The sequence below is a fragment of the Siphateles boraxobius genome, unplaced genomic scaffold, assembly GCF_051911475.1.
Source record: "Siphateles boraxobius isolate OS27281-9 unplaced genomic scaffold, OSU_SipBor_1 41, whole genome shotgun sequence".
NCBI classification, from domain to species: domain Eukaryota; kingdom Metazoa; phylum Chordata; class Actinopteri; order Cypriniformes; family Leuciscidae; genus Siphateles; species Siphateles boraxobius.
The window spans coordinates 40,307,170-40,332,107 of NW_027509042.1; the positions used below are offsets into that span (position 1 = coordinate 40,307,170).

At 40.5% G+C, this 24,938-nt stretch overlaps 1 protein-coding gene across 3 annotated transcripts in view; it reads left to right on the forward strand.

Moving 5' to 3' along the window:
* The first annotated feature begins 787 nt into the window (after nt 1-787).
* ccdc85al (coiled-coil domain containing 85A, like) overlaps nt 788-24,938 on the forward strand; it is a 28,378-nt gene continuing 4,227 nt past the window's right edge. The window contains exons 1-4 of one of the 3 annotated variants that reach the window (XR_013193066.1): nt 1,103-1,539; nt 2,316-3,315; nt 23,074-23,131; nt 24,272-24,398. Coding sequence is in view for 2 of the 3 variants with exons in the window: in XM_077199711.1 (XP_077055826.1) it covers nt 1,309-1,539; nt 2,316-3,315; nt 23,074-23,131 (1,289 nt within the window). In the remaining variant the exon portion in view is untranslated. Of the gene's footprint in view, nt 1,540-2,315; nt 3,316-23,073; nt 23,132-24,271; nt 24,399-24,938 lie in introns of all 3 variants that reach the window. The other 2 variants (XM_077199711.1, XM_077199709.1) reach the window with 2 other exon arrangements.

The following is a 24,938-nucleotide window of genomic DNA, read 5'->3' on the forward strand; positions in this document are numbered from 1 at the left end:
AGAATATTGTGTACTTTAATATGGTTTTATTCAGAGTAAAACATTAGGTCAAGGGGAATTTTTTTTTGGTGAATGCTAAATAAAAAAAACTGTTATCTGTCAGTTAATATAATTATTATAGTATTATTAAGTAGGCTAATTCAAAATTTTCCATATCTGTAAATGTAGCCAATATGAATTGGGGTTTTAATGGAAAAAGCATACAAATCAGCTTTGAAAACACACTCTAAAAAATGAAACTATGATGTACACAATTTTTAGTGAAACATTTTTACACTTAAAAAAATTCAGTACATTTTAAAGCTGTGAAATCAATAACATATACATCGAATTGAGTAAATGTAAAATTAAGTTGATCTAAATAGCTAAAATTTGGTAACATGACAAATAAAACTTAGTAGTTAAGGCAATTCAAATATTTGAGAAAACCATTTTAAAGCTAATATTTATGAATAATGTGAACTTTCTTCATTTGAATCCACATATTTTGGTATGTCCAACAACTCAATCACTGAAGTAATATCCAGAGATTTTATTAAGGTATAGCAAAGTTTATTATTGTTATATACAGCAACATAATTATTTTATAGAGTGCACTGAATGCAGAAAAAGTACCTAAAATCTAAAAGGTTTACATCCAAATATACAAAGAAGGCAGTAGAGCTGTATAATCGAACATAGCCTATTCATCTGTAGTACCTCAATGTGTCCATAGATGGCGCATAAATACAATCTTAAATGCAACTTCCACAACAGCATCACCTCACACAACTCACAACACACACACACACACACACATAAACACAAACATAGACGACACACGCACAGAGTGAGTCTGTGTTCATGTGTTTGAGAGAGAGAGAGAGAGAGAGAGAGAGAGAGAGAGAGAGAGAGAGGAGAGTCGCTGCAGTCACGCTCATTTCTCCGGAGCTCAGGCTGAGGATGCTGCCGTCTCTCCATGAGGATGGTGAAGCGCGCAGAGGCAGACGGAGGCGAGCGCATCGGGCCGCCTGAAAACACCCACATCTCCCCTGCTATCCTATACCGTCACTTTTCTAAACTTACAAGAACTATGAATAGGAGTCGATGCTGAATAATCCGCGCGGATTTGTTCTGTATGCCGCTCTTCCTTCTCGTCAGCTGCATCAGCTGTTGCTTTGGGAAAAGTCGAGGCGACTCCCACTCTAAGGGCATCGGATACGGGCATCACTCCACGATGCGTCCTCTATCTCCCTGACTCCTCCTAACAGCCCGCCTCATTAATATTTGATCAGCACCTGGTACCACAGTAGCAGCTCACCTCTTCTGATGGAGCAATTTCTACAAGCACAGCCTGGATCTAAGGCGTCAGAAAGTCCAGCAGAAGAAATCACCAACCTCACGGACGAAGAGCTCCTCCAATGGAGCAAAGAGGAGCTGGTGCAGCGACTCCGAAGGTCTGAAGCCCATAAAATTAGCGTCATCCTGGATCACAGTAATCTGATTCGGGAGGTGAACCGCAGCCTCCAGCTGCATCTGAACGAGATCCGGGGGCTGAAGGTGAGCACATGAGATCATGGGTGTCTGGAGCACACCTGCGCTCATGAGGAATAACGCCTTGAATATTTTATTGCCGTATTATATGCACAACTTCTGATTAAAGCAACTAGAAACTTAGCCAGACAGGAATCCTATTTTCGTTATTTGAGCTGTAGTGTGAGCCTTTTTTCACCTGATTTTAACCATGAATGATGCATAAAATAAACCAAGAATGAGAGTATTTAAAAAAATACTTTCATTATGTCGAGCTGTCTTTTCAATATGCTGTTATAATTCTGTGAAACACAAAATGTGAATTTTTTAGGATTTATTCAGCTTTATTCCATACTATGACAATTCTTATAGTGAGCACATATGTCAAGCTCCATAATAATAGTCCATACAACTTTGCACTATATTTTGAAGCCATTCACTACACATATTTTGGAGCTCTGAAGTCTTAGTTCATCAAGTTCAATCATCACTCATGCAAAAAATGCCATTGCTTCTTATATGTGTCGGGTGAACTATTGCAGAACTCAGGCAGATGTTTGGGAAATGTGGCACGTAAGATGATCATACCTTTAGACTGTTCTATCTTAGATGAATGATGGACTTTGCTTGAACAAACCCTTTCAACCACACTTAAAAAAACTTTAGTCTCATAATGAATGATTAAATAAGAGTTTGTGTGGTCTCAAAATGTCCATATCTTTTATTCTTTGTCTTTAAATCAAAAAAATGTATGTAAAAACTCTGTAAAAACAATTTTGTTTGTGTTCCCTATAATGCTGAAGGAGGTAAACCAGAAGCTGCAGGATGACAATCGGGAACTGCGAGACCTGTGCTGTTTCCTGGACGATGACCGGCAGAAGGGCAAGCGAGTGTCGCGTGAGTGGCAGCGTCTGGGCCGCTTCAGTGCCAGCGTCATGCGTAAGGATGTGGCGCTGTACCTTCAGAAGCTGACAGAACTAGAGCACAAGCAGGAGGAGGTCATTCGGGAGAACCTGGAGCTGAGGGAACTTTGTTTGCTGATAGACGAAGACAAAGGTGCCAGCAGAGGGGAAGGAGTCCAAGGTGGGGCGGGGTCCATTGGATGTCGCAATTCCATTGACAGCCAGAGTGGCCTCCTGGTACCTGGCTTGCTGCGGGACGTTGGGGATGGAAGCAGCACTTCTAGTGCAGGAAGTGCCGAAAGCTCCGAACATCCACACCATAAGCAGCCACAGCCACCGTCTAGCGGAGGAACTGGGAATAAAAGCCCGGATCTCCAGAAGTCTTGCCCTGGGAAGAGAGGGGAAGGAGATCGCGGGGAGATCTCCAGCCCTGACCCCCCTGTCCGACACAGAAGCACCAGCCTGGAGTATCCCTTCATTCTGCCCCAGCCCTGCCGACCTCGCTGTGGCTCCATATCTGTTCCAGACCATCGGCTGATTAGAGGCCTAAGTCCAGAAAAGTACGGTCGATCTCTGGGCCACCGGAGTCCGGAGACTCATCCGAAGCACCATCTGGCTTCAGGGCAGCCAATGAGTCCCGAGCTCTACATTCAGAGGCACAGGGGAAGCTTAGGAGGTGGGCCTGGGAGTCCAGAGTCTAGACACGTGCTGCTAGGAACGTCAGAGTTCCTCCATGACAAAAGCAAGCTGGGAGGAAGTAGTCCAGAGATGCTGAGGCACCAGTACAGCATGAGCCCTGAGCATGGGAAGTTTGGCAGCCCTGGTAGAGAGACGTCACCACGTAGACTGGCAGGAGACGAGCTGTCGCCACATCATCGGAGCCTTTACAATGGTGTGAATGGTGGGTCTGACTTGCAAAATGACACATGAAATTAAGTGACATTGAAGGTGTGCTGTTATGCCTGAGAAATATTTATCCTTTTCTATCTTTATCCTATTTTCACCCAGCTTAGTATTTGCCAATAAGTAAAATATTATGTTCTGATAAATGGCATAATGAGAAACATAGAGCATTACGAGATCCGATCAAAGCATGTGCACGTTCTTATGCTGCCTTCATGTGCTATTAGAAATGGCCTACTTCTCACTTCTGAAGTCTTTATTACGAGTTCATCAAGTTCAATTGCTTTATGGTCGAAAAGAATAGGAATCATGGAAGGATGGCAGGTTGATTCTTGCCTAATTCTTGGGGAAATCTTATTAAAGCCAAAAATGTATAGAAGACAAATAAAATGTAGCATCCCTTTTGTTGGCAACTATCTAAACATTCCCCGTATCTAGATCAGGATTGTCCAGTCCTGCTTCTGGAGGGACACTGCATGTCCTGTTGAGTTTAATCAAGCACTTGTAAAATAGAATATTATTAATATACATAAGTACACATGACTGTAATTGAAAGAGAAAGCAATATAGGAAAGTAGGAAAAAACTAACCAAATTTAACAGTCACTACAGCAATGGGTCTCTCCTCTGCTATTTTTTAAAGTTTAAAGTTTATGGCTCACCCAACTCTGAAACTTGGGTATAAAAATTATCTCTGAGATTGTAAATATGACTTGAGAGGCCGTTCATGACCCATTTCTGACTAGGAAACTTATGTTTATGATAATTCCGATAGCACATGAAGGTGGCATAAGACACATCAAATCAAAAGAACACTTTTTTTGTCACCTGTTGCTGTTGTTGAGGTCGATACAGTTTCCTTCAGACTAGCCTGCCACCCACATTCAGATTGCCTTTGACTCATTCAACTTAAAACAGAGTTCATTATTTTTACAAAGACACCAGACCTTTGCCTGGTATAATTGTGAATCAAACCAAAGCAAGTGGACACAGTGTGTTAAACTTCCTCATTCAGACAATGCCCTATTTTGCCTAATTTCTGATGCACATTTCTGTGCAAAGTTACATACACATAGCCCTATAGTATACAAACATATTCTATAGCACGATATTAAGATTGTAATTGCCATGGTTTATGTCCTAAAAGCATAATTAGCATTAGCATTAGCAAAAAACATCACAAAGATCTTGCTAATAGGCTACTATGGTGCTTTTTTATAACTAACATAAACACCACAGCACACATAGAAAAATAATATAGGCTATTAAAATGCTAAAAAGCAAAATGATAAAACAAACGCTGTGTCTGAAATCGCATACTTTCTGAGTAGATACTGCATTTGATGAACTTACTCTGTGACTGTTACAAAAGGATGTTTTTATATAGTATGAATTGAATATGTGTAGTATGAATGAAAGATGTACTTCATCCACCATGTTGGCTTTGTCATCAGACCAACCGTGTCGCTTCACTACAATGTTTGTGTACTAAGGTACTAGGTCTTGTCTTTTGGCTGCTTTATGGAAGTTCTTTACGAATTCGTTAGCTTATGCAATGAAAGATTTATATGGAAGTAAAATAATGCCAATGGTTGAATATTTAAGCTGTGAATATTTCAATTCAAAACATTTCAAACACATTTTCATTATTAAAAAATCAATAATACATATTCACCTTTCATATTTCACTTCCAAAATATTCAAACTTTTTGAAAATGCAACCTATAATATTCAACAGGCAATTTTCGGTCCATTTTATTCCGCTTTATAAATTCGCTTCCACAAATTCAGTGGTTCAAACTCGACAGTAAATTCAACATTGACATCCAGGAACTGCAGGAAAAGCAGTAGATTACCGATCATAATCTCCATCTGCTGTTAGTCGCCTCACCAGCAGGGGGTGCAAGCGTGTGTTGTTGACGAAGACCGATAACAGTTAGAGCAAGCAATTCATTCATAAAAACCAAGGGGGTCGCGGTGTCCATTTCTTTTACTGTCTATGATAAAAACTAATTTATTGAAATGTAAGTGTATTTGTTAACTTTATATCGCGGCGATGTGCTTCAGTACAAGGGTTTCCCTCAATACTTCAGGATTGCTGGAATATAAAGTGCTTAACGTAGCTTAATGGACTAATAGAGAAAAGACTTGCACCTTATTGAGAAGGCTGCAGGCTACTATATTGCTACAGGGAAGCAGATGGACTCAGAATATGAACTTAACGCGCAAAGTTTCACGCAGAAGTTACTCAGTGGCATAGTGGGTGGGACAGGTGTGTGTGTGTGTTGCTAATACAAAGTTAAATCATAAATCAGACGTAGGCTATGTACAATAACATTACGATGTCCAGCAATCGATTTAAATAGTAAATTGGGTTTCATCTGTCGTCTTTAATGAGATCTAATATGTTGTTAGTGCCGAGAATTTTGATTTATGTATGTACCGTAATAAGTGGCTAAACTTTTGCCATGCGTGTCAGAGGTTCTTGGTTCTAATCCGCACTCGTATAGTTTTTTTTTCCTCATCAAAACCGAATATATTTATCAGTAGTTGTAAATCAAGCAGGGACACGTTTGTGTTCAGTTTGTTTTGTGATTTCACCGGAACGAATAGAGAAGAGAGTCTCCGCAACCGACTGTGCGCAAGCCACAAGAGATACTGTATCCGCGCCACTGATCGCAGTGGCAACGAGCACTTGATTTCATAAACAACACATTTCAGCGTTAGATCGCCTCTTATTTAACAAACGAATGAAACGAATGCAGTGCTAGTTATCTGGACATGTTTTATTTAGGCTATTTGTAAGTACATCTGTGCTGCGAGAAGTGGTTTCAAAAGTGGTGGGGACAATATCGACCATGGCAAAAATTGGTGGGGACATGTCCCACCTGCAAATTACGCCTATGGATATACTGGTATGAAGTTGGCTTGGCATTGGACATTCGCACGTAGGGACCGTCTCTAAAGTTATATAAGACATTACACACATTTCTAACTTCAATAGCAAACTTCAATTCATTTGAATAGCTACATATCAAAAATATAAAAGGTGTGCATCATGCCTGACACCTGCCACTTTTCTGTAAGTCATTATCTCCCAATGCCATTGAAGTTAGAAACGTGTGTACCAATGTATATGAAACTTTAGAGACGGTCCCTAAATTTCCGAATGTCCAATGTCAAGCCAACTTTATGCCAGTATATCACTGGGAAACACGTAGTGTGAAACTTTGCGCATTAAGTTCATATTCTGAGTCCATCTGCTTGCCTATAGCCATATAGTAGCCTACAACCTTCTCAACAAGGTGCGAGTTTGGTCTTTTATATCACTGTATTAGTTAAGCTACGTTACGCGTTTTATATGTCCAGCAATCCTGAAGTATTGAGGGAAACCCTAATACTGCAGCACATCGCCGCGATATAAAGTTAAGGCAACTAAACAACCAAGAGAAATATGTCTACCTCAAATGTAAGTTAGGCCTACTATTTGATCTGTACATCAGCATCGGGGGAATAACATTATAATCTCGTTCACGCTAGAGAAAGATGCATGTAGACTACACAGGAACCACGAAGACACTGAATTAAACATAAAAACAGCCCTCATAATAATCACAAATACACTTACATTTCTATAAATATGTTTTTATGAATGAATGGCTTGCTCTTGCTCTTCGTCAACAACACACGCTTGCACCCCCTGCTGGTGAGGTCGACTAACAGCAGATGGAGATTATGATCGGTAATCTACTGCTTTTCCTGCAGTTCCTGGATGTCAATGTTGAATTTACTGTCGAATTTGAACCACTGAATTTGTGGAAGCGAATTTGTAAAGCGAAATAAAATGTACCCTAAATTGCCTGTTGAATATTATAGGTTGTATTTTTAAACAGTTTTAATATTTTGGAAATGAAATATAAAAAGGTGAATATCGATTATTGAAATTTTAATAATGAAAATGTGTTTGAAATGTTTTGAATTGAAATATTCACAGCTTAAATATTCAACCATGTCGAATTTGAGCCAATAGAAAATGCAAGTCCTAAAAATACAATGCATTAAAATGCAAGCATGGTTAATGCAATGCATATTTTTTTCAAGTAGTGCAATTCAACAGGCTTTTTGTTTCAAAAACATTTGGCATTATTAGACTTCCATAGATTTACTGACTTTACAAAATTCCACATGATTTAAAACACACACACACACACACACACACACACACACACACACACACACACACACACACACACACACACACACACACACACACACACACACACACACACACACACACACAAATGCATATAACTAAGTTTATAAGAAATGTTGCAAATCAAAGGCGTTAGGCAGCTATGTGCATATCCCACAGCTGCAGATAACGATTTCTACAGGAGAACATGCTGAGTAGCCTATAGTTCACACCATCCATAAAACACTCACCTCAAGGTGAAAGATGTGACTCACTTTGCATTCATTAGCTTCAAGAAATGCCCCCTAAAGATGAAATAAGATAAAGATCCGAAAGATCAGATGGATGTCCTAATTTAAATAACTCAAAATGCCAAAGAACTTCTTTAGCTGACTCTTTACGTTGTTGAATTAGCTTCCCTCATCTTTACGGATGAGATTTATTTCTTACGTTTAAGGTGGAACCCCCCTGATGGAGAAATAGCGTTCTGTCACTTGACAAGGTCAAAATGAAATCAATAATAGTTTTGAAAGATATTAGCTTTACAAATGGCAATGAACCATAAGAATGCCTTTCAGCTAAGCACTAACAATGAAAGGTAATTGCTAACAATTGACTGTTGTTGTCGGATGCTTTGGTTTCAGTACTGTCCTGTGTGTCTGTAATGCTGCTTTAGACATTTGTCACTGTGACAGCCTGTTCTGGTGTTGGTCCCAAAGGGAAAACCATTGTCCACTGACCCCGTACACATCCAGATCATCCCTATTTTCCCCAGGACAACCCTAATGCTGCTCTGAAATGCTCTGTGGTGTTGATGCTAATTGAGTATGTGTAAATGAATGTGTGTTTCAAGGGATATTTTAACAAAATGAAACTCTATCAACATTTACTCACCATCATGTCATTTCAAACTTTCTGTAGAACATGAAAAAAGTGCTATTTTTTGGTCCATACAGTGAAAAAAATCAATGGATTTCTATGTAATTTGGACCCTAATGTTCTACAAAATATCTTATTTTGTTTCACAAATGAAAGAAATGCATAGGCCTACAAGTTTGGAATGACATGAGGATGAGTAACAGAATTTTTGAATCGAACTATCCCTTTAAAGAAAATCAGTCTTCTTTAGCATCTGTGTTTATTGCCTACCCTTACAAAAATAAGTATACTTAAAGTTCATTTTATGAAGTATACTTAAGTAAAGTTCAAGTATATTTTAAGTATACTTTATGTAGAAAGTACACTAATATAAATGTACTTGAAGTATATTTGTAAGTGTATTGTTTCAGTACTACTTGGGACTAAATAGGTCCACTTTTTAGTGTATAAAAGTATACCAGTAGTAAACGTTGAGTACACAACTAGTTTATAGTTTGTACTGCAACAAGTGACCATACGGATAGTTTACTAGTTAAATACTTTATGAAATAGTTTATGAATGTGCTCTTGTTTAGTAGTTTTATACTGCAAGTATACTTGTAAGTTTTCTTTAGGTGAACATAATATTATACTTATATAGTTTACTATTTGTATATACTTTTTGCACTTAAAGTACTACTATGTTCCTATTTAAGCGTTTAGGTTTTTAATACTTGAAATATACCTTTCATTTTACTTTAACTCTTTCCATTTTAAAAACATTTTATTCTAGTTTTAATGCATACTTTTTATCAACACTTCAATGTGGGTGCTTCATAAAAAAAGTAACATTTTCAACAAAAAGCTGAGAAAATCACATTGTTGTCAAAGACTATCCGGATGGGATTCAGAAGAATAATCAAACCACAGATTGAGTAGATCAAGTCTATCAACACACTCAAAGCTTCAAAGTCGTTAACCCTTCCTAGGTCGACATTTCATTTGGTAACGTTAGGCAGTTTTGAACTTATTTGTACTTCCGCTTCAGAGCAGTATTCGAGGCTAAGTGTATATCCCATCATGCATTATGTACGGGAAATCATGTCCCCCGAAATCACGAGATGTCGAGGAAAACATTCCACTGTCATTCAAATTAATTAGATACATATAATTTGGTTGTAAAAACATAAAGTATTGCACATTTTATTGGTGTAAAGATGTGTATGGTATGTGTAGGGCTATTCTGTACAACATTTGCAACTGTTTTTATCACTTTATTTGAAGCACCACAATTTTAAATGTGCGTCTTCTGTTAGTTACATAGCGACTACTGAACAGACATGTAGAAGTTTATTTTAAAATGCAAAGTATTGAAAATATAATAAATAAAAGCTCTGTAAACACTTGCATTTTTTGCAATACTATAAAGTGTGTCCCATTGAGGAATCAAAAGTTCTACACACACACTTGTAGTCTTTACGCCTACTTGAACACTTGGGCCGAATAGAGGAAATATGTCATGCAAGTAGACAAGTGGTCAAGTCACTCAAGGCATATAACTTGTTTCCGCTTCTTCTTCGCCTGTATTTTGATCGGGAGATTCGTAACTGTTTCCAAAAATGTGTAATAGCGCCCCCTACCATATAACAGTGAAAACATGGATTGCCGGAAGATTCAGTCAATGGCGGTGAAAAAGTATTTGTAGTAAATTAAAAAAGTAAATTGCTATGTACACTATCAGTGGACTAGCCTACACAAAAAATCAGATACTCAGAATCATATTTTATTTTTAAATACATTTTTTCAAACGAGTTTATAATTTTATAAAGTTTATAATGCTGTATACCTATGTGAAAAAAGTTTTTAATAGGCAACTCAATCAAAAGATTAAACAGAACTACAAGCCAAGTGTACTTAGAATAATAAATTTTCCTTTTAAGTATATATCGATCAAATGATTGAGCAAGTATGTAGACCTTTTTGTCCCTTAAGTGCAATTCTAAATATATTTCTGAGAAGTACATAAAAAGTAGACTGAAAGTATACTTTCTTATTTTAGTTTAAAAGAAATATACTAATTGCACACTTGAATTAACCTGTTTTTTGTAAGGTAGAATAACAAGAATACTGTTCTGACATCTGTATTTGTTGAAGTGCCCTGTCAAAGACCGCTTTTATAGAGAATCCATCAGCATTGTCAGTGTTTACTGTTGCAGTCACGGTGCCCAGGCAGCCAATGTTATTTATTTAATTATTTTTTAACTCAGTGGTAGCTGAAGTGAATATAAACTGAACTTTTGAGTTACATCACAGTTATATCACAGTTTAACCACGATTATATAACAAAACGTGACATAAGAGCTTTGGTTGTCTATTTTGCAGACCGGCATGATGGAAACGGTTACCGGCTGACAGCATTGCTTTGTGTTGCTATTAAAAAAATCATTCAAATTGAGTGTGTTGCAGTGTCAGCAGTCACTAAAACTAGTATTTGTTGTGGGAATTAAACTTGTGCAAAGATGTAGACTAGGGATGTATGATGTTGAAGCTCTGGATAATCCTGTAAGAGGTTTTCAGAGAATTATTATTTTTCTGCTTTCTTAGCATGTGGCTCTTATTCAAAAAGCCAAATCACATGATTATAAACATCACAGTGCTTTAGTCAACAAAAGTTCAGATAAACGAGCATCTAAATAACAGCGTCACAATACAATCCCTCTGCATATTTGGCTGAAATCCTGCATGTAAACAAGCACCTCTTGACTTCCTCAAAACTAATCTTAATACCATCGTGCTGCTAGTTTTTTTCCCCTTTCTTTCAGGGAGGCTTCATTTTGCATGGGAATCACGTTGTACAGTAGCTAATGCTGTCGGCTCATGCCGGAAATGTGGTTGGATGTTTTGGATTTCTCATGAAAGCTGTTTTCATAGAGGCAGTACAGTATGTGGCTACACTGATCCGGCGATGTCTGTCAATATCCAGCTTTACGCTGAAGAAAACGTGTCTTGAAAAGTATGTCCACGTCACTAAACACTAAAATGAGGGCATTGTTGTATAAGCAGAGATGGGCGCTCTATTCTCTGTTCATCTCTTGGCTCAGATTTGTATTTTTTTTATTTTTTTGCTGACCCCGCACTGTGAGCAGATGGATGGACCAAAGTCTTTTTTAACAGTGCAAGGTTAAATGATTAGTTCACCCAAAAATGAAAATTCCGTCATGATTTACTCACCAACATGTCTTGCCAAACCTGAATGTCCTGTTTCCTCCGTGGAACAAGCTTTTTCATCCAATTACAATGAATAGGGACTGGAGCTTTCAAACTTCTAATGGACATTAAAGCACTATAAAATAGAAGTAGTCCATGTGACTCATATATTCCAGGTCTTGTAAAGCATTACATTGTGTGATTGTGGCAGAAGGTTGAATTTTACTGATAACCTACCCTTCATTGAGTCAGTAAACGCATAAACCAAATCATGGTTGCACTCTTAGAAATAAAGGTTCCAAAAGGGGATTTTTCACGATCATAGAAGAACCATTTTGGGGTCCAAATAACCTTTTACAGAACAATTCTTAAAAGAACCATTTCTGCCTTTGTATGAAGAACATTTCTAAATCTAAAGAGCCTTTTTTACACTATAAAGAACCTTTTGTGGAATGGAAAGGTTCCATGGATGTTAAAGATTCTTCATAAAATGATAGATGCCAATAAAGAACCTTTATTTTTTAGACTAATTTTACGAACAAAATTAAGTCGTTTAACAAAAAGATCCTGAATTTGTTCTTAATTCAGACATTGTTCCTTCTCTCATAAACCCAATCACTATTATTTTAAACTTTTTAGCATGTTAAATCATATGAAACATTCTGGTCTACGCTTCTCTTCTCAAACTCAGTGGAACTTTTGAAACTTCTCAGCATGTGAGATTTCTTTCTCAGCTTTCACTTCGGTTTAAACCCATGGCAAATCTGAGACCTAATACCACAGATAAGGGTTTTAAAGAGGAGACAAAGCGGCCATTACACAACTTCTGAAAAAAAAAGCCATTTCCCTATAATACAGCAGTCAGACCTCTTCAGACTCAACCTCTCCAGTCCTCAGGGAAGGCTGTGGTTTAGGCAGACCTGTATCTCAATTGCTGTGTGTGTGTAGGTGTGTGTTAGTGTGAGCATGAATGCTGTTGTGTGCGCTTCTCCGTGACCTTGGGAGAGACCCCCCTCTGACTCCAGCTCTAAATTTAGCCCTGAAGCTGATGACTTTCTCAGTGTTTACCTCAACACATACAGTAGGCAAATACCTTTCCCCTACTTCCATTAACACACAGTCTTACAGGTGTCCTGCTGAATCATTATTTATTTTAATTTATTATTAATTTACACTCTGAAAAAGTCTTGAAAACTGAAGCCTACGTGTTTTTTTTATTATTTTTTATTATTATTTTTACACTTTTGATCAAATTACTGTATATATGCATTTTATTTTTATTCTATTTATTGTATTATATTATTCTATTTTATTTTATTAAAATGTACACTTACAAAAGTCTTGAATACCGAAGCCTTTAGTTTTTATTCCATTCTATTTTATTTTATTTCATTTTCATAAAGTTTACACTTTTTTACTGTATAGGTTACATTTTAGTTTATGTTATTTTATTTTTAATATAATTTTAGTTTTACAGTTTTTTTAGTTTACAGTTTTTGACAAATTAATATAGGCTATATATATATGGATTTATATTTAAAAAAATAATAATTAATTTAGTAAAATTTACACTAACAACATTTTTGTATATACTTAAGCCTACATTTTAGTTTTTATTTTACTTTGTTTTATTATAATAAAATTTTAGAAAAGTTTAATAATATTTAGTGAAGTTTACACTTTTTAACAAATGCATAAATGCATTTAATAACTCATGTGAAATTTAATTATTGATATGTGGCTTCCTTGTCCCCTTAGCAGTGTTTGACCGGTGCACAAAAATGCTATAGAGGAACAGGTTTACATTTAGGCTGTGGCATGGTTTAAGCAGATGACCTGAACAAAAACAGGATCTGGCAAGTGAGAAAATGTCCTATAATTCTTGCCCTGTGTGCTATATTTGAGTATTTTTATTTCCCCAAGAAAGAATATTACAGTGAGCATATTACTAATATTACTTAGTCACGGGTCCCCTAATGGATTTTCATGGCGAACGCAGCTTAGAGTGTTGAGTCATGGCTTTGTGTGAGGATTCTACATTTCACACACAAAAAAAAAACCCTGCTCTGCATTTTTATCTCCAAATATTTTTTTTGCACTAGCATTACTAAATGTAATTCCAAAAATAACTGTTTTCTAACAGGTTTCCCAAACACTGCAACATATTTGATGCCATTTCAGTGAGTTTAAATGTCTTTTTTTAAAAGCTTGACAATATTTTGTGACAAGCACGATGCAAAATCCAGAAAGAATGAATTAATCCTTTTGATTTTGTGTAATAAGCTATGAGTGGGATTTAGACAACAAACACTGCGCTACAATGGATCCTGCATCCGTATGAAGCTGAGCTGAGCATGACTCTGCCTGAAGGGATATGGGTTAACACTGTCATGCACAACTGTGCAGTGAGCTTCATTAGGCGATGACCTTCAGTTAGCATGCTCTGTGAGGGGCATTGTGGGTATTCTTTGGATGATATAGTATGACAGCATATAAAGGCATTATTTTAGTTTAAAGGTGCTGGAAGCTGTTGAACCGCACGTCATCAGCAAACCCGAACAAACAAAATGATTGACAGCCAGAGAGCATTTCTGATTGGCTAGTTTTCTGCAGGTTCTCTGAATCTTTTTTTTTTTTTTTTTTGCTGGTTACAGAGTCTATGTCTTTATTCAGTCTTGCAGCACTAAAAATATATTTTTGTTGATTTTTTAATTTTATTTTTTATTTGCAACAAGAAGACTTCATTAAAATGCTGCATGCTTTTTGTTTTTTGCATGACCTATTGCTAAAGTCTCACGAATGGTGAATGCGCATTTGCATCATTACTGTCACAACGAAAATGGACATGCGAGCAAAAGTGAATTAAAAAAATCTGATCTGGCAACATATAACTTTCAGTTTTTAGTCTACGAAATCAGATTAAAGACAACAAATGTAAAATCATGTTTCCTCTGCAGTGTAAACAAAGCCCAAGGCTTTCAGAGAGGCGATTATTTCAATGATATCTTTTAGGTAGTAAGACAATTTATGCATGGTAGGCTATTAAAAATATTTGGATGAGTTGTATTTTTATAGCACAGGATCTACAACTAGTAGTGCAGATGTGTGAAAATGATAAACTGACAACATAAAAGACAACATCTGTGTTTGTTTAGGCAAGTATTTATTAAACTACTTGGAATTACAAATATGATGCAGGCAGATGTCCTTGTGTGACAGTGGTGATCATGGAAAAGAAATGTGAGCATTTACATAATGGCAATGTTTACATACTCCTGCATCTATTTATAATGATTTAATTATTACTTCCAAACAATTCAGAGGAGAGCAAGCTCTTCTCATCAATAAGATCATTTTTTGACCTCCCCCCATGTCAGAGCTTAAGCGTTCCCATGGTCTCTGAAAATATAGGACATTCTCCTGTAATCCCTGTTTTACGATGATGGAAATGTGTAAGTCTGTCTGCGTTTGTGGTAGCTGTGTGTGTGTGTTTGTGTGTGTGTCTGTTATAGATATAGGAGAAAAAGAAGGAGATATTCATCTTGACACAGGTTTCGAACCAGTACAAATATGAAATCACACACCTTGACCTTCGCACCAAGTCTCTCAGAATACACTGTATCTGAAAGATCTGAGTCGCCCCACATGACATATATATCTGACCACGAGCTTTCAGGGCAAATTGAATGTTGTAAGCTACCAGCAAAGAAGCACTGACATTATAAAAGCCTACACAATGCAATTTCAATATTCAAGCTCAAGAGCTAAACTCGTGCTTAGGCAATTATTATAATGTAAAGCCTAGTATAATGATTGTTAATGTTAATGGTAGTATACAACAAGAGATTTAGATCTCCTGGCACATTTCAAATGACTGATCTAAGGCCCTGCTGATACCTGGTATTAAGATGCGTTTTGGTCGATCAGATCACAAGTAGACGAGGAAGACACATCTGTCACAGTGTTGGTTTGTGTTTCCCCAGGTGTCCACTAGAGGTCTCTTTCCCTTACTGTCACCATTCATTCTGGAACTGCATTTCCCACAATCCTTTGTCTGTTCTCATCACTCATCATTGCACGCAGCTGTTTCTTATTACATTGTTTAGTTCTGTGTATAAATACCCTGTCTTTGTCAGTCCATGTCACGGAGTCGTTGTGTTAGATGTCCTCACACTTTATGGTTGGTTTCTTGTCTGTTCATGTTTTGTTTCTTGTTTTTGGACTGCCTGATTATTTGGAATTGACCCCTGCCTGGAAGACTACGATTTGGATTACCCTCAAATAAACTACTGCTATTGGATTTTCTGCCTCCTGTGTGTGTGACGTGACAGAACGACTCCGTCACAACCTAAATCCAGCGGTATGTTTTTAAACTTCTCTTCCCCAGCCACTGAGCGGGAGAGGAGAGATTATTTTGAGGGAACCCGCCTAGTCATTTTTCGTGGGACCCGGGGAGGTCGCAGAGGAGGAGGTGGTAGAGAGGAAGTTCAGCACCACTCTCCACCCTGGCCCTCCTTCGACCCTGGGGACAGCACAGAGCCAACATCTCACCGTCGCGGACGGAAAAGGGGGAAGAAATGCACGTCTACCAATTCAGAGACTGTTCACGTTCCGTCTGCCCAGTCAGAGATTGTTCACGTCACGTCTGCCCAGTCAGAGAATGGTCACGTCCCGTCTGCCCAGTCAGAGACTGGTCACGTCCCGTCTGCCCAGTCAGTGACTGTTCACGTTCCGTCTGCCCAGTCAGAGACTGTTCACGTTCCATCTGCCAAGTCAGAGACTGTTCACGTTCCGTCTGCCTTCCTGGACCTGGACTATCTGGAGCGTCTGGCTCGGATCCTGGACACGCCTGTGTCTGCTGTTCCAGAGCCGGAACCAGTGTCTGCTGTTCCAGAGCCGGAACCAGTGTCTCCTGTTCCAGGGCCGGAACCAGTGTCTGCTGTTCCAGAGCCGTAGGCAGAGCCAGTGCCCGTTCCAGAGCCGGAGGCAGAGCCAGTGCCCGTTCCAGAGCCGGAGGCAGAGCCAGTGCCCGTTCCAGAGCCGGAGGCAGAGCCAGTGCCCGTTCCAGAGCCGGAGGCAGAGCCAGTGCCCGTTCCAGAGCCGGAGGCAGAGCCAGTGCCCGTTCCAGAGCCGGAGGCAGAACCAGTGCCCGTTCCAGAGCCGGAGGCAGAACCAGTGCCCGTTCCAGAGCCGGAGGCAGAACCAGTGCCCGTTCCAGAGCCGGAGGCAGAACCAGTGCCCGTTCCAGAGCCGGAGGCAGAACCAGTGCCCGTTCCAGAGCCGGAGGCAGAACCAGTGCCCGTTCCAGAGCCGGAGGCAGAACCAGTGCCCGTTCCAGAGCCGGAGGCAGAACCAGTGCCCGTTCCAGAGCCGGAGGCAGAACCAGTGCCCGTTCCAGAGCCGGAGGCAGAACCAGTGCCCGTTCCAGAGCCGGAGGCAGAACCAGTGCCCGTTCCAGAGCCGGAGGCAGAACCAGTGCCCGTTCCAGAGCCGGAGGCAGAACCAGTGCCCGTTCCAGAGCCGGAGGCAGAACCAGTGCCCGTTCCAGAGCCGGAGGCAGAACCAGTGCCCGTTCCAGAGCCGGAGGCAGAACCAGTGCCCGTTCCAGAGCCGGAGGCAGAACCAGTGCCCGTTCCAGAGCCGGAGGCAGAACCAGTGCCCGTTCCAGAGCCGGAGGCAGAACCAGTGCCCGTTCCAGAGCCGGAGGCAGAGACTTTGCCGGTTCCAGAGCCGGAGGCAGAGCCAGTACCCGTTCCAGAACTGGAGGCAGAGCCAGTGCCGTCTGCCTTATTGGATCTGGACTATCTGGAGCGTCTGGCTCGGATTCTGGACATGCCCGTATCTGCTGTTCCTGAGCCGGGGCCAGTGCCTGCTGTTCCTGAGCCGGAGCCAGTGCCTGCTGTTCCTGAGCCGGAGCCAGTGTCTGCTCCGGAGCCAATGTTTGTTTCTGTGTTTGTGTCTGTCCTTGTGGTTGTTACTGTCCTTGTGTCTATTCCTGAGCCGGTGTCTGTTCCTGAGCCGGTGTCTGTTCCTGAGCCGGTGTCTGTTCCTGAGCCGGTGTCTGTTCCTGAGCCGGTGTCTGTTCCTGAGCCGGTGTCTGTTCCTGAGCCGGTGTCTGTTCCTGAGCCGGTGTCTGTTCCTGAGCCGGTGTCTGTTCCTGAGCCGGTGTCTGTTCCTGAGCCGGTGTCTGTTCCTGAGCCGGTGTCTGTTCCTGAGCCGGTGTCTGTTCCTGAGCCGGTGTCTGTTCCTGAGCCGGTGTCTGTTCCTGAGCCGGTGTCTGTTCCTGAGCCGGTGTCTGTTCCTGAGCCGGTGTCTGTTCCTGAGCCGGTGTCTGTTCCTGAGCCGGTGTCTGTTCCTGAGCCGGTGTCTGTTCCTGAGCCGGTGTCTGTTCCTGAGCCGGTGTCTGTTCCTGAGCCGGTGTCTGTTCCTGAGCCGGTGTCTGTTCCTGAGCCGGTGTCTGTTCCTGAGCCGGTGTCTGTTCCTGAGCCGGTGTCTGTTCCTGAGCCGGTGTCTGTTCCTGAGCCGGTGTCTGTTCCTGAGCCGGTGTCTGTTCCTGAGCCGTGGCCACCCGAGGGGTCTTCACCGCCCTGGCCGCCCGAAGGGTCTTCACCGCCCTGGCCGCCCGAAGGGTCTTCACCGCCCTGGCCGCCCGAAGGGTCTTCACCGCCCTGGCCGCCCGAAGGGTCTTCACCGCCCTGGCCGCCCGAAGGGTCTGCACCTCCCTGGTCGTCACTGCCCTGGCCGCCCGAGGGGTCTTCACCGCCCTGGCCGCCCGAGGGGTCTTCACCGCCCTGGCCGCCCGAGGGGTCTTCACCGCCCTGGCCGCCCGAAGGGTCTTCACCGCCCTGGCCGCCCGAAGGGTCTGCACCTCCCTGGTCGTCACTGCCCTGGCCGCCCGAGGGGTCTTTACCGCCCTGGCCGCCCGAGGGGTCTTCACCGCCCTGGCCGCCCGAGGGGTCTTCACCGCCCTGGCCGCCCGAAGGGTCTTCACCGCCCGATGGGTCGCCTGCTTCGCCCTGGCCGCCCTATGGACTGTCTGCTTCGCCCTGGCCGCCCTATGGACTGTCTGCTTCGCCCTGGCCGCCCGATGGACTGTCTGCTTCGCCCTGGCCGCCCGATGGACTGTCTGCTTCGCCCTGGCCGCCGGCTAAACCATCACCCCCTGTCTGTTTCCTTTCATGGACCTGGCCCCCCATCCCTCCCCCTGATCCTCCACCGTTCCACCACCCTCCTGGACTCTCGTTTTGTTTGTTTTTTGTGGGTCTTGGAGCGTCTGGTAGCCGCTCCGTAGAGGGGGGGTTATGTCACAGTGTTGGTTTGTGTTTCCCCAGGTGTCCACTAGAGGTCTCTTTCCCTTACTGTCACCATTCATTCTGGAACTGCATTTCCCACAATCCTTTGTCTGTTCTCATCACTCATCATTGCACGCAGCTGTTTCTTATTACATTGTTTAGTTCTGTGTATAAATACCCTGTCTTTGTCAGTCCATGTCACGGAGTCGTTGTGTTAGATGTCCTCACACTTTATGGTTGGTTTCTTGTCTGTTCATGTTTTGTTTCTTGTTTTTGGACTGCCTGATTATTTGGAATTGACCCCTGCCTGGAAGACTACGATTTGGATTACCCTCAAATAAACTACTGCTATTGGATTTTCTGCCTCCTGTGTGTGTGACGTGACAACATCCCCGTTTAGCTACACCTGGTATTTTAATCCGTCTCTTTCGCCCACTTTCAAGCACTTCTGTCCTGATTTCTTTGAGAGGATGGTCTATGGGAGAGTAAAAGTATGGGTTTTTCTGTAAGTGGTCGAAAGTGGACAAGCTCAAAACGTTTTAGACCCCGTTTACACCTGTATTTGACGTCACTTGTGATCCGATTGACCAAAACGCATCTTAATACCAGGTGTAAACAAGGCCTATGAACTCAATAATTGCAAATGAAAGAACTGTCTTTTAACCCTATGCAGTATCATATTAGTCGATATACTGTTGTAAAGATTTAAAAATGTAATGGTACTTTTTGGTGCACCAAATTGCATATGTTTGCTCAGTTTGGCCTCTGAATAAAATTGAGGTGTTTTTTCCTCCACAAGTGTGAGCATGTGTGATATTCTCCTATATCATAAGACACTTTCCACCGTCAGGCGCAACGACTCTAGGAAGGGTAAGGAACAGTTCAGAGACTGAGGGTTGTCTGTAGGAAATAAGAGAGTCCCAACATAAATTGTTGCCCTCTCAGCGCCTGAGCAGTTATTTTCTCTTTTTAAGGTTTAGTTGCACACTGGAGACCACAGGCAAATCCTCATTTACCTGTTTTACTGAGCTCGGCCAGACTTAACCAACTATAAACCTGTCTGCTTTTCCCATATGCCACCCCGTCATGCACACACACACACACACACACACACACACACACACACACACACACACACACACACACACACACACACACACACACACAAGCAGACATAGTGACAACCTTAGGGCTGAGAAACCTCACACTGTGGAGGGTGTAATCTGCCAGAGTAGGAACATACGGTAAGATACTATTCACAGTGTCTTGTGTATATTCTCAGCCTTCTTTATGATTAAAATTTGACATGCAACATATATGAGCGCACCTTTCATTGGCCGGCTAATCTGAGGACATCCAGCTTTCCTGCACTCTGACTGTTCAAAGTCATTCGATATTCATTCAGATAGAGCGACGGCACATCCATTCTGTCTGAGCTCGCCTCCATTAAGCCGGCATCAATAGTGCTCTATGTTTCATTCACCACTTCTGTTTTTTCATCTCTTTATCATATTTGCTTCAGGCGTGCGATTGCAGTCGGCCATTAAAGATTCATGCCAGTCTGTGGACTTCTAAGAAACACTTTAGGAGGTTTCAACAGACATCCTGACCGTTTTTACCCGCAAACATGACAACGTGAAAGCAGATAAAGCATGAAACAGCGCAGAAACAACCGAGAACGCAAACTAAATCTGATGTCCAAGGGAGCTTTGATCAAACAGCAGATAATAAGAACAACAAAGTGGTTTAGGAATCTGCTCCACAAATGCTCAAAGGATCATCAAGGATAAGCATCCAATCAATATTTGGTTTTGAAACAAATCAAAAAGCAAGGATTCCCAGTATCACGCAATCATGAGTGAGATTTCCATCCACTGAAGCACAAGATGCTCTTTGGAACAATCTCAAATTATGCTGGATAGCATGATTATCAGGATTTGCTGCCATTAAAGTTGGCATGAAATAAAAATTAAGGTAGCACTTTATTTTAAAATGTCCTCGTTACACATGTGACATGTAGTAACTGTAGTAATAACTATAAACTCTGAGCCAAACCTAATCCTAAATCTAACCCTTTTGGAAGTACATGTAGTTTTATCAACACTTGAATGTGGGTAAGTTTCATAAAAAAGCTACATTTTGAGCTAAAAGCTGAGAAAATCATGTTGTTGTCAAAGACTACATACAGATCGTATTCAGAACAATAATCAAATCACAGATGGAGTAGATTGAGCCAATCAACATCCCTAATGGGTTCAGAGTCCTATAGCTCGTCCTGTGTCGACATTTCATTCAATAACATTAGGCAGTTTAGATTTATATGCTGTTTAATGTTGGTGATCGCGTTATTTTACATATGCATCTGCTTACATTTTCTATCGTTTGTTTCTGCTTCTTCTTCACATGTCTTGATCTGGAGATTCTGTACTTTTTCAGAAGATTTCTATAGCGCCCCCTACCGTATAACAGTGAAAACACGGAGAGCCGGAAAATTCCGTCAAAGGAAAAAAGTTAATTATTACTTAGTAACAGGGACACCTTAAAATAAAGTGTCATCAAAATTCGAATTTTTTTCTAAATGCATTTCATCTTTATTGTGAAAAATTCACCCATGCATATATGCTTAATTTCAGAAAATATGTTTGACCTTGTAATTTTTAATCAAAATGATCTTGTGGTGAAAACAGACTTGCAGGACTTCTCTAGTTATGTAGTCCACTTAAACCACACACACACAACCCCCCCCCGCCACTCCCCACACACACATAAATAGCCTATATTTTCTTTTCTTTTCTTTTCTGATAATCTGTTTCACTTGAATGTGCATCACAATATGGAAGAAAATATCTGTTGCTACTTCTGTTTCAGCACAACTTTAAGTAAAATGGTCCATTTTACCAATGATATGAAGTACCGTTCTCGTTGCTTAACTGTTCCATTCCGTGCTGATCCGGCCCAGACAAAAGGATATGGTTTCATTACCCACTGTGGGACTGATAGCGGAGCTCTTTGGAATGTAATACAAATGGTTCAGTTGTTGCCTTGTCAAGAGTTTACAGAAAATTTGAGATGTAAATAACAACCTCAGTCGTAATAGAGGATGATAAGATATTTCTATTAATTACACTATACTATAACTATACTTAACTAACTATACTTAACTATAATTAATATAATAAAAACTATAATTACACTATAATTAATTACACTTTGTTAACTTCGCTCAAATAGCACAAACCACATCACATTTAACCAACACCTCTGTGTCACAGTCTTCGTCTGCACCTGTCTGTCTTAGTCTTCACTACACTTCCCAGAATCCTCCTTGTCTCCACACCTGAACTCACTCCCTCACTTACCAGCCTGTTCCTCGTTATCATCATCTGTGTCACCTGTCTTCACATCATTATGGTTCATTTGTCTCTGTATTTAGTTTCTTCTGTTCAGTCTGTCTTTGTCGGTTCTCGTCTATGCAAAGTTATAGTGTTTTGTGAGTGTACCCTCTGCCTGCCTGTACCTGTTTGTTGTTGCTTTTGAGTAAATCTTTGAATTGGAGCCTTTTTGCCTCAGCCTGTCTTCATCTACACCACAACCGTGACACTCTGTTGACCAGCCAAATGAGTTACATTTTGTGTCTGCTGCTGAGGAGTCTATTAGGAGTGTATTAACACAATGTTATAATATTCATCAGAAGTACAACAGCAATCGCCCACTTTTTTCCAACTAGTTTGTTCCGGAAGTATTTTTCTCCCTTCATTTTCATTATAGGCATTTCTTCTTCAATAAACAGAAATAATAAAATAAACCAACCGGCTCCAAGACAAATCACAAAAATTACAACTTTAGATTCATAGCGCAAAAGTAGGCCTATGAAACCGTAATATGAAAAAGTTATATAAAAGTCTTTTACGAGGGTCTCAATCCCATGAAACATTGTGAATGATGTAACAGAAGTACAATATACAACTTCAACAGATGGGTGATAAAGTTAAAATCAATATATTTTCAATGTATTGCAAAATATTGGAATTTTTTTTGTTCATGGTAGCAGTATGGCCTCTGCAGAAGCATATATCATTGCTGAACGATCTCTAAGCTTTTGGTAGGTATGTCTTGGAAGGTTTACAGGCTATCATTAAAAATAAAGGAAAATGGGCGTTTGTACTTCCAGACACTAAAATCCGCAAAATTATTTTTTATCTTCACAGCTTTGATATCAGCAGGATGTTGCAGCAACAATTGCAGGAACGTGAAGCTCTGGGACAGGTGAGTTCTGCTTCAGCGTCTATGTTCCAAACCCTAGTGAGCTGCCTACCTAGACAGCATTTTTAGGCATCACTGGAATGCTCCTGTTTATTCCAAAACAGTAGGCAGCTAAATTATGCTGCCTAATAAGAAACCTTATTTTGACCAAGGCAGCGTTGTATGTAACCTTTGCTGATGCATCACAGCGAGCTTAGTGCAGATTTTCCATAAGTATGGAAAAAAGGTTGATAGCAAGTATTAATAGAAAAATATAAAATGTACCAGTAATATTTCTGTGTCAAATTTTTCATTTAGCAACATTCTAAAGTCAAACTCTACTAGGATTAATAGTGAGTACTAGTCAAGACTCTTACAGTTTATTCGGATCAGTGTTGTTATTTTTAAAGTCCCCCTGTAGTCAATAATTTTATCACATCACCAAAATTACATATTTACATTTTTTTTCTTTGAAAAAAATGTCTTCATGCCATAGAATAGTTTGAATGTAACTCTACACCCTTGCCTCATTTAGTATAGGAGGTTCTATGAATATGCAAATGAGCCCCGTCTCCACTCACTCGTACCAGCTCAGATCCACTCGTTGACAATCACATGTTGACGTGAGAACTGACGTCAGAAACACCAGCAATTTCAAATTTTTGCGTTTTGGTTCACTGCAGTTTTAAGGAGAAAATACTTAGCAATGGTGCTGACTTATGAATTTACACATGGTTTGTCTTAAAGCATATTAAAAACACAACACCGACATATAAACAAAATTTAAAACTTGATTTTTACCACAGGGGGACTTTAACTAAAGCTAAAACCATTTAAAATCATTTTTGATAATCGAAGTAAAGCTGAAATATTCCATGAAAAGCTTAAACTGCCGTCGCAACATAATTGAAAGTACTAAAAATGACAAAAACAAATTACACAAAAAAATTCTAAAACTTACACTAAAATATTAAAATAAAAGCCAATTCAAATGATTGATATATATATACTAAAATAATACAGATTCACAGCTTATTTTAGCCAAGAACGGCTTAATTAGAAAGGAAGAAACTGACTGACTGATCAACATCGTTTGACAAACTAAACCAGTGATGACACAATAACAGACTGACATTGAAAAAAACAATTCAAATTGTTCTACAGGTCTACAGAAAACACCAGGCTGCAAAGAAAGAGAATCTTCAAAATTTTATGCTGCAAACCTAACAAACTTTGACGAATCCAGAGCCTAGCTCAGTGAAGTGCTCATTATATGCAGGTACCTTTTAAGGTGTGTTCACACTTGACAGGTTTGGTCTGATTAAAACAAACTCTGGTGCGATTGCTCTGTTAGTTTGGTTCATTTGAATAAGTGTGAACACTGCCACCCGAACTCTGGGGCGCACCAAACAAGCGGACCGAGACCGCTGAAAAGATGGGTCTTGATCTGCTTCCAAATGAACTCTGGTGCGGTTCGAATGATATATGAACGCAATACGGACCAAAGACATGTAAACGAGCTGTGATGTTGCCCATCACAGTTCAGTAAAGACATCAGAACCGCGTCTCCTCCCAGCAGATCTTTGTTTGTGTGTGTGACGGAGGGATTCCTGCCACTGTTTTGACTCCTTCACACATTTTATAATTCTTCGCAAGTTCTCAGCTGGTCAAAACACGATCATATGTCGGCTATGCACATACAACGAATGGATTTAGCCCAGCACTTAGCATTGTTTTGGATGTTCGGTAAGGTACATCTAAAAATATACGTAATAAAAGCCGACCAATCCGGTTGTGAGCATATCCCTATGCCTTTTGGTTCTGTATTTTT